Source organism: Octodon degus, unplaced genomic scaffold (genome assembly GCF_000260255.1).
Source record: "Octodon degus isolate 3935 unplaced genomic scaffold, OctDeg1.0 scaffold00096, whole genome shotgun sequence".
NCBI lineage: Eukaryota > Metazoa > Chordata > Mammalia > Rodentia > Octodontidae > Octodon > Octodon degus.
This window is the reverse complement of record NW_004524672.1, coordinates 557,087-567,835: the sequence shown is the minus strand read 5'-3', so window position 1 is coordinate 567,835 and position 10,749 is coordinate 557,087. Positions and strand designations below refer to the sequence as shown.

General features: G+C 39.5%; 1 protein-coding gene across 3 annotated transcripts in view; it reads left to right on the top strand.

Moving 5' to 3' along the window:
- Positions 1 to 10,749, top strand: part of Daw1 (dynein assembly factor with WD repeats 1) — a 51,048-nt gene that overhangs the window by 5,796 nt on the left and 34,503 nt on the right. For 2 of the 3 annotated variants that reach the window (XM_004638225.2, XM_023723105.1), the window contains exon 2: positions 8,609 to 8,681. In XM_004638225.2, coding sequence (XP_004638282.2) covers positions 8,609 to 8,681 — 73 coding nt within the window. Of the gene's footprint in view, positions 1 to 1,317; positions 1,340 to 8,608; positions 8,682 to 10,749 lie in introns of those variants that run through there. The other variant, XM_023723106.1, reaches the window with a different exon arrangement.

Sequence of the window (10,749 nt, the reverse complement as noted above, 5' to 3'; positions counted from 1 at the left end):
GGCTGGCCTTGAGCTTACTATAGACCAAGTTGGCCTTGAACTCGTGGTTATCCTCCACCCTCAGCCTCCCAGGTGCTGGGATTACAGACAGGCAGCTCCATGCCCAGTTTTATTTATATTTTAATTACAAAAGGAATATTTATTTATGAATCTTGTAAGATACATAGAAGATTAAGATCGCACTCCATTTCTTCAAGGTGTGGCGGCCCTTTGAAAAAAGCATCTTCTGTACCAGCCAACAATTGTGCAGACACCTGTTTGTTCAAACTCAGAATATCAGGTGTTATTAGTTTTTATTAATCTGTTGGCTATAAATCATGATTTTTACTTTGTATTTTTCCGTATTAATGAAATATTTTATTTTATGGATTTGCTAATCATTGTTTTTGTTTTCAAATTGATTACTCTATTTGGTCCTTTTGTTTATGCTTTTTTTTTTTTTTTAAGAATTAGCTTTAGAATTGTTTATATTAAATTTTGTAGTCTTCATGTTTATAGTTGAAATATTTTTGTTGGTCATCATTTGTCTTTAACTTTGTGATTTTTTTTTTACTGTTTAAAATTCAAAAAATTTCAGAAAAATATACCAATTTAGAAATTTTTAGCTGTTGCTTAAAAAGATGGTTACAAACACTAAACTATAGGCATGTTATGTTATTTGGACTATTTCATATTTTATTTTCAATATTAAAATCTCTAATCCAATTGGAATATATTTTTATACACTGTGTGTGGTAAAAATCTTTTTTTGATATTTTTCAAAAATACAACTGATTATTATAACAATCCATCTTTTCTCCATTAATTTGAAATGGTACTTTGACCCCATTTTAAAATTTTCATGTAGAGATAATTCTGTTATGTTGGTTTTGAGTAAGAATCAACTATACCTTATTGTTTTCCAGGCAGTTGTAATACCTGGTAGGATAAAATTTTAACTTCTGAACAACAAAATTCTATTTCAATTACATAAATTAATTTTACATTTTTATTGTATTGAGCTTTCTCATCCAGAAATATGTCTCCTGATTTTTTACAATTTTCTTTCATATCCAATAGTTCAGCTAGGTAGGCCTTCCACGTTTCTCATTATTTTATATCTAGGCATTATATTATTTCTTTTACAATTATAAATGAGATATCAGTATTAATTGTATCTTTATTTGTTGATATATCTATATTTTGAATCTATTTCCAATCTTAAATGATTTCATTTTATTTCCAATTTTTTTTGTTTTGTATTTTTTGGGAAGGGTCTACAGGGTGTTCAGGGTCTCACTACTAGATCAGACTCACAGTGATTCACCTGTTTACAGCCTCCCAAGAGCTGGGATTACAGGTGAGTGCCACCACGCCCAGTCTCAATTGCCATCTTGGAGTGCCCCAGGGGGTGGGGCAGGCACGCAGGCCCAGGGATCAAACCCATGGCCCCTGCACCTGCTTGCAGGTGCTTTAATCCACTAGACTATTTGGCTGGCCCCTCTACTTCCAACCTCAAATGTAAGCCTTCTTTATTTCTAGAACTCAGGACAAATAGATAGATGTTTTGAAATGTAATATTTATATTTTGCTGAAAAGTTCATAGTGGCAAAAACTATTTCTTTTCTTTTCTTTTCTTCTTTCTTTCTTTCTTTTCTTTTCTTTCCTTTCCTTTTTTTTCTTTCTTTTTTTTTTTTTTTTTTTTGGCAGAACCGGGGATTAAACTCAGACCCTTGCACTTGCCAGGGAAGCGCTTATTCTACTGAGCCATCTCCCCGGCCCCTAAAACTATTTTATTTTTTACTCTAAGAAAATAAGAGTAGAATTTTTAGTGGATGGCTCTCCACAGAATTTTTTTTCTTAATAAGTTTGTTTCTCAGTTTACAGAAATAGAGTTTGGCTTTAGGTGTTTTATAGAAAAGAATTACTTCTTAGGGAAGGGCACATCAAACAAAACTACACCACGCTAACCTCTTACCTCTGGCCATTTGCCTGTCACATGCTGCTATTCTGGGCACTTTCTTGAGTCATTACAAGCATTGTGAATGACTTTTCTAAGACAGTGTTCATGATACAGTGGCTGCTCGGGCTGCCTGTGTGGGCTTTGCTGAGTCAGCACCAAGACTCTCATCCGTAGATTAGTCCATTTACGTGTTCGCAGCTGATTGCACTACTGGAAGCTGAAGTCTGATCTGGAGACTCTGGAGACAAATTCTGAGGTTGTTCCTGTGTAGCTGGATGGGTGGCGGGGTCCCTTACTGACAGAGGATCTCTGGAGGAGAAGCTGGGCTGGAATGGAAGATCCTGAAGATGCAGGAGGCGAAGGCAAGCCATCTGCATGGCTGGAACTCAGAAAAGATCAAGACTGGAGAGTTACAATTAGTAGTAGTTGGTGTACTGATGGTAGTTAAAGCTGTGGGCATAGCATAGATACATTTCAATAGGAAGAGAAAGCAAGTGAGAAGAAAAGAATTCCTGGACCTGGAACCTAAAAGTTATCAGGGTTTATCAGTAAACGAGAATGAAAATTCAAAAAGTCATTGGAGAAGGAGAGAAAGGATGAGATCTCACAAAGGCTGGGAGAGGACACATTTGAGGCAGAAGGCCAATGGCCACTGAAGGGCCATGTGGATGCTAGGTAAGAAACATATCAGTCATTTTACCATTGCTGGGACAAAACTGTGGTCCCCACAACTTAAAGGAGAAATTGGCTCAGGGTTAGGTCCAGGGTTGGCTGGCTTGAATGCAGAAACTCAGAGCAGAAGGGCCATAGCAGAGGACAGGTACATGACCTGCGGCATCCAAGAAGTAGAGAACAAAGGGGAGACAGAAGGATGGGGCACACTGCTCTAGGCTGCACCTCTGTGACTCACCTTTTCTGATCAGACCTCATTTGATAACATGGTCAGCGACAAGCTCGCCGATTGACTCATTCACTGGTGAATATAACCCCACAACGATCTGATTGCCCTCCAAACTCTTGAGACTTTGGAGGATTTTTAGATGTAAACCATAACAGAGATGACCAATGAACTAACAGTGTGGGGACACATCCAATCCTGTACCCATAGTTCATGGCAATATAGGATTTACAGGGCAGGGTTTCTTCCCTCATTGATATTATGACTTCACTGGGGAGAGAGGGCACAAGTGCCTTCTAAATGAGACAAGTGACCATGTGAACTATGTCACAGTAAGTTTTTAATTCATAACTAGGAAATAAGCAACAATCATTTAGACTTCATATGCCAAGAACTTTTTATATACATTATATAATCTCAACCTTCAAACTGTAGGTGTGATCCATAGGTATAAAAATTTATCTCTAGATATTACTTTGCTGGTGTCATGATAAAAGTAAGGGATTATACATTTTGGTCCTTATTTATGCTTTTGATTTTTCACACCAGAAACAAAATGAGATAGCTACACATGTGTATCCATTTATCTAGAAATATCCAAGCTTATCCTTTTTTATAGCTGAGTAGTATTCCATTAGATAAAAAACACATCTTCATCCACTCTTGGTTTAAGAGTCTTTGGTTTATTTCCAAGATTTAGCTATTACAAGTTGTGTCACTATAAACATAGATGTGCAGACATTGCTGTGGTACGATACGATGCTTTTAATTCTTTCAGGAATAGCGGGTTGAATGGGACCTCTAGTTTTAGTTTTGTGAGGAATATCCACACTGATTTCCACAGTGACTGCACCAGTCTACACTCTCCCCACCAGTGGAAAAGGGTTCAGTTTCCCTGACAACCTCTCCAGCACTTGTTATTGGTTGATTTTTTGATAATCACCATTCTTTCCACAGTGAGTTGAAATCTCAGCAATGTTTTAACTTGCACCTCTCAAATTGCCAAAGATGTTGAACATTTTTTTCATGCATTTATTTGCCATTTCTAGTTCTTCTTCTGAGAAGTGTCTATTCATTTCAGATGCAAATTTTTGGGCTGAGTCTTTAAATTTGGTGAAGTATGACTTTTTTTGAGTTCTTTATGTACTCTAGAAGATGTTAGTTCTTTGATGAATATCTGACAAAATCTTTTTGTCACTTAGTAGCTTGTCTCTTCCCCATGATAATAGGAAAAAATAATAGGATAGCAGGAAAAAGATGTCCAAATGGGAAGATGAGCTATGAGAGGATGGGGAAGGGGGGGGGAAGGAAAAACTGAGAAAAGAAGGAAAGAATAGAAAGAAAGCTTTTGTAAATAAGGTGGGGTTTTGACTGACCTTAACAGATCCAAAAGCTACAACTTTTGTTGCATAGGTCTTGCTTTATTTTGGTCTTAATTATCCAGCGGAAAAGGATAAAAACAAAGTGTAAGAAGTTATGCTGTGTTGTTATGTTGAGCTGGAGGTGACTCAGGTCAACAATTTCTGACATTGCCAGTCAAGCGGAAGACCCAATACTATTATGGACTACTGGACTCTTTTGGAATATTTTGATGAGTTAACACACCTATAATATTCAAATGACAGAGATAAACAAAAAAGTGGATACAGATGAATGACCATTTTGTATCTGTGTATTCAAAATGGTTAGGATAGATATATAGTTATATTCTCTTAATGAATAGAGGGATTTGTTCTAATAGTGTTTGTAAATAGGATATCATGTCTGCATCTTGTACAGCAAATAACCACTAGGATTAGAGTATGCAATGTGTTAATTATTGAAACTATCCTACCAATTTGATTTGAAAAAAAATAAAAAAATTAAGATTAAGCAATATTCAGAAAATTAAATACTAATTAATTAAAAATTAAATGTTTCAAAACAATTGAACTAAGAAAAAGTTTTCATGATGGTAAAGAAGTACTAAGAATAAAATATAAGATAAAATAAGGCGGGATTGAAGGGATGGAAGGGAAATGCGCAAAAGAATTAATATACAACATGTACAAGTCCACATTCCCTATGATGGATCATGATCACTATGTATATGTAAAATATAGCAAGAAACTTAATTAAAATATTAAAAATCATGCACACAAATAAGAGATGAAATTGAAACTCAAACTGGATCTCTCTGATGACAATTAAAGGCTTTTTCAACTCTGCCACATTGTATAACAATGATCTAGGTTTGAAAAATAAATACGGGGATCCGATAGCATTTGATCTGAAATGCTGCTGGAATCAGAGGCATTATATCAGATTACATTCTGTAGCAATGACTCTTTCAGTGGAGGGTGGCACCGAGGCCTTTGGACCCAGCAGTGGTGACACAAAGTCAAACCCGTGGTTATAACAGCAGTCAGGTGTTGTGTGGTTTTGCTCTTTATTGATGTTTGCACTGATGGGTCAAAAGGGGTAAACAGTCCAAGGGCCTGACCTTACTGCAGGTCAAGGCAGTGAACCCACTCTGATATGGTCGCTGTTCTTTTCCTTGCCACATTATCAACCCACAGCACATCTTTTGAATATTCTGGGTGAACAGATGGGAAGCACTGGTACAGCACTTCTGAGCAGTGAAACACAACAGCTGTCTTGTGAAAAACACTTGTTTGGTTGTTCTTGTTGCTGAACAGACTAACCAGCTTCTCATGGAAGACTGTTTCTCCTAGAAACACTGACAGATAAAAGGGATTTTCAGATTTGGGCATTTGGCAAACATCTTCTTAACAATGAACAAAGTGAGCCAGAAAGATTTAAATCAAGCTGTCAGCACTTCTTGCCAGTGACGGAAAATTGAAATTTCAATCAAAAAGCAGAACTTTGGAAAACTTAAGTCTGCCACTGTGGTCTTGACAGCTTGTCAACAGTAAAACAGTTTTCTGATGACAGAGCTAAGGACTGATATTAGCAAATGCAGTTTTTGGGTATTGTCTGATGAAATATGTCAACCTTCAGAAAATGTGTGTTACTTTGTCACATGCTATTTTTCAATCATGCATGGATAAAAGAGCCGTTGAAGGGGTGAGACAGATTAATGAATTTTAGTTTAACAAGATGGAAGAATTACAAATAGGATTTCAGATTCCATATTGCAAAGAATCTTTAAGAAACTACCATTTGTTGGGTTTTAATGTAGTGTACAGTAGCACAGTTATCTGAAAAGGCTATCAATAGGGTCTTTCGTTTTCCAAGTACATATCTGTGTATGATCAAAGTTTTCTCTTATATTTTATCCAAAATAACATATAGTAACATCATCTTGTATACAGTAGCATAGTTAAGAATCCAGATGACCTTAAAGAAGCCAAATATTAAAGGTATTTATGAAAGTGCTACACAGTGCTACTCATTGTATTGTTAATTTTTGGTTTGGGAAATATGGATATTTTTATAAAATTCTGCCTTGTATGTTAACATGTTATAAGTCTGTTATAAGACTTTCAATATTTAGACTGGGTGTGGTGGCACGTGCCTGTAATCCCAGCTCTTGGGAGGCTGTAAACAGGCAGATCACTGTGAGTCAGATCTAGTAGTGAGACCCTGAACACCCTGTAGACCCTTCTCTAAAATATATATATAAAAAGAGACTTTCAATATCTTTAAATTCTCAATTTTAATCTTTTATATGGAAAATTCTACAATGTAAAGTCTTTTCCTTATACTAAACAGTTTTTAAAACTAAAGGGAGGGTCTTGAAGGCCACCCTTGAGTTTAGAGGTCACGGTGCCAAATTTACACAGGTAGCACAGCGAGGCAGTGGCCTTCAGTCTACTTTCTCTCCACTGTTTAGAAAGAATTTATTCTGCTTCTCTGTCTTCAAGGTCACTAACTACATCTTTTGTAACCACTACTCTGCTACTGACACTGTTCAGCGACTTTTTCATCTGAGTTATAACTTCAAGTTCTATAATTTCTCTTTGGTTCCACTTCTGCTTATGTCCTGAGATTCTCTACTTTTCTCATTTGTTTCCAGTGGATCTGTGCTTGTTGAGGCATTTTTATGATAACTCCTTTAACACTCTTCTAAGATCCTTCCAAATTGTGTTCATCTCTGTGCTGGTGTTTGTTCACTGATCTTCCTTTGCTCTGGGTAAGAGTGATGATATTTTATTGTATCTTCCACTTTGGTGCTTGTTTTCATTTTCCTGGTTTTACATTGGAGAATTTTAGGGCATCGTGGACATTTTTATTGGCATGTTGGGGGATTCTTGATCTGATCTGTCTTCTCTCTTAGCAGATCACCACTCTGTTTAGTTTTAGCATAAGTTTTGATCTACATTTGTGGGTCTTAGTTCTGATGCTGGCTTGGTCTTCTGAGTGCTTGCAGTGTCGTTCTCCTCTGCTGTTCTTGGAGAAGGTGCCACTCAGCTCCTCCTTGGCCCTTGCCGGTGCTGTCTGTGTCAGTCCTGAGCTCGGTGAGGACCCTGATGGAAGGCCGTGGGATGGAAGCCTTTCCTGTTGCTGCTTCTGTATCAGCTGTGGGATGGGGTCTGGGCCACTCCAGGGTGGTGCTGCTTCTCCTTTGCAGGTAGATGGGCTCGCCCTGAAGGCCCAGTGAGGAGGGGAGTGTGGGTGCTCCTAGGCTTTGCTGCTGGTGCCGCAGGAAGATCAAGTCCTGGTTGTTGGGCAGGTGCTGAGTGGGCAAGAGCTTTGCTGTCACCAGTGTGACAGCGCCTGGTGCATGTGCTGGGGACTGGGACAGCCCTGGGCTTCCTCCCGTGGAGGACACATCTGGCAGGAACTCCAGCCATGAGGCAGGGCTTCAGTCTTTGTTAGTTCTTGTCTGGCTTTCCTTTTCCTGGTCTTTTGGCCACAGAGAACAAGCTTTTCTGCTTTGTTGTTTCTAGTCTATGTCTTTTGGTGATTCCTGGCTGCAGATACTTTGGTTTCAGTTTTGTAGCATAGGGAAGATAAAAAGAAAAGCTAGAACCAGGTACAGTGACGTAGGGCTGTGACCCTAGCGTTGGGAGGCTGAGAAAGGAGGACTGAAATTAGAGGTCAATAGGGACAGCTTAGGGAAGCCCTCTCTCAAAAGAATTAAAAAATTTAAAAAGCTGGGTTCAGTGTTATGACCCCCATGCTCAATACCCAGGACTACAAGAAACCAAACCAACCCAAATAAACCCAATCCAATCCAATCCAACCTAACCCAACCCAACCCAACCCAAATCAAACCAAACAAACCAACCCAACCCAAACCAAACCGAATGAAACCAAACCAAGCCAAGCCAGCATAACAAAAGTCAGGATCTCCTATGTTGCCATTTCTTGTCAGACCTCTACCCATTCCATCTTCTTCTGTCCCACTATTTTTTTAACATTGTCATTTAAATAATTTCAAGGGAACTTATTTTAAAAATCTTTTATTCATTTATTTATTGATACAGGGTCTCACTATGCAGCTCAGATTCATAGTGATCCTCCTGTCTCAGCCTCCCCAGTGCTGTGATTACAGGTGTGCACCACCAGGCCCAATTTGAGGGACAGCAGCATGTATTACTTGGGATTGAAACGAGGCCCTTGCAATTGCCTGGTGGATGCTTAGACCACTGAGCTCTCTCCCCACCCCCTCAAGGGAGTTTATAGGGAAGGATGAGTAAAAACATCTGCACAACCTTAGTTGCAGGCATTACTGTATATTTTTATGTTGAGAAATTAAAACTCTGAAAAATTTCTGCCATAGATGGTCACTACTGAGCATCATATATTTGTCTGACTTGTAGGAATTATGTTGGAGTATGAAACAAATGGAGAATTAAAGACCAAATCAATTGATTTACTTGAGCTTGATCCCAGGTAAGTGAGCTACAAAATGCTTTGGGTATTTCACATCAAAAATTCTTGTTGCAAAACCCTGATGTAGCGTGACATGGATGAGCTGTGAAAGCTACATGTAATCTGTCATCTAAACAATTGTTCTTCTGTGCTGTGTTGTACCTTGTTGGCTCTGGTGCTCAAACAGAAACAAAACAAAGCCCAGAGCCCCAAAACACTGTTTTGAAGTTGTGGCCTGAGACCATTAGATTGGCCAATCTGTGGTTTTTAAAATGAGGTGTTCACAGCTACTGAGGAACTCAGAGGTACTGAGAAAGGGGTCTCTTAATCCTGGAGCTGCTGCCAAAAGGCTGGAGCACAGTACCTACCATATATAATTTGAGGGAGAAAGGGTTTATTTTTGCTTCTGGTTTCAGAGAATTCAGTCCACGTGCATCTAGTTCCATGGCAGAGATGTTGTGGAGGAAGGAAGGGCGTGGGGAGTGCCGCAGCTGGGAAGCCAAGCTGGGGAACAGTTCTGAAAAGGAAGGGGTGAAGAGCCAGACTTCAGCTCCGAGGCCTCCACGGCCCACTGAGACGGGACCCACGCTGATTCCTTTGGTGCCTCCCACGCTACTCAACTCGATGCACTGAAGCTTAGTCACCACATTACACTCCTGAGGAACTTCACACCCAAACACGTCTCCTTAAACCATACTTAGACCCCAAATAAACACCTGGTCAGAATTCCAACTAACAGGATACAAGTGTCTTGCCTCCAACCAAGAGTGCAATGCTTTCTTCCCCCAAGCCTCAACAGTTCTAGCACTTTCTCTAAAAGTCCAAGTCAAAATTCTCTTCTCAGACCCCAGGTGTTCTCTTATGTGTAAACTTCTATAAAAATCAAAGATGGGTCCCACAATTCCAGGGTATAATGTTATATAATTCTCATTATAATAATATTCTCCATTTCAAAAGGGAGAGATTAGGGGCAGGTAGGAAAGAATCAGAACAAAGAAAGCCAAAACTTAGCAGGCAAACATTACGACCTGTACAGCTCCATATCTGCCACCGTGGACACAGGGTTGAGACGTGAGCTCCAAACACTTGGGTCACCCCACTCTCATGGGCCTGCTGCTTGCAACCCACAGGGCCTGTCTCAGGCTGGCTCTACTTGCAGCCTGCAAATTTCTTTGTCACAAGTCCCATCTTCCTGGGATATCTGACTTCTTGGGGTCTCCACTGTATGTTTGGCTTTATTTTTCACAGCTCTGCACACTGCCCAGTCATTGGCTCTTTGCCTGGCCTTTCTATGAAATCTGGCTGGATAACTCCCCAGACCTACACTTTTATCATTCTACATGCCTATATATCTAGCTAACAGTGGCCAGCAGTACAAATTCCATAACCTCAATGCTACTCTGCCTCAAAGCTTCCTCTACCAATTCATTTAGTCACTGCCATTAATCTCAGTCTTCTGCAAATTCTAGGACATGAACATTAGGTAGGCAGATTTTTTTTCTTTCAAGAGTACAACATATACAGTCTCAAGTCCAACTCCCTAAATAATCCCCACAGAAACCTCCTGAGCCTGGCCTTGACTGTACCAATTTCTGTCAGCCTTCTGGTCTTTGTCTTTTGGCTCTGACAGGTATCATCCATCATACCCCGCATAAGCTTGTAGGCTTTTCCTAGCTAAGTCATCCAAAATTTTTCAAATTTCTACCACAAACCGGTTTCCAAGATTCTGAACCACATTTCAGGTAGCTGCAGCAATGGCTGCCCTGGTACCAATTTTTGATATCAGTTTGTTCTTCAATGAGACTCAGAACCCAACACATGCAAATTAGAGTAGGAGAGGTTTAAGTGGCTCACAGTTTCAGGAGATTCATCCATGGTTAACTGGATTCAATGGCAGAAGGATGTGCCTGAGATATGCTTAGTCCACAGCAGCTGGGAAGCAAAGCAGAGGAACAGTGCCGTGCTGGCACACAGAAAGCTTGTTAGACATTCTTTGCACCTCTTACATGCAAAGTTTTAAAAATTTGATACGAAGCCATAGGAATAATCTCTACTCTTCGTGGGCCTATTTCCATTTGAGAAATGTACA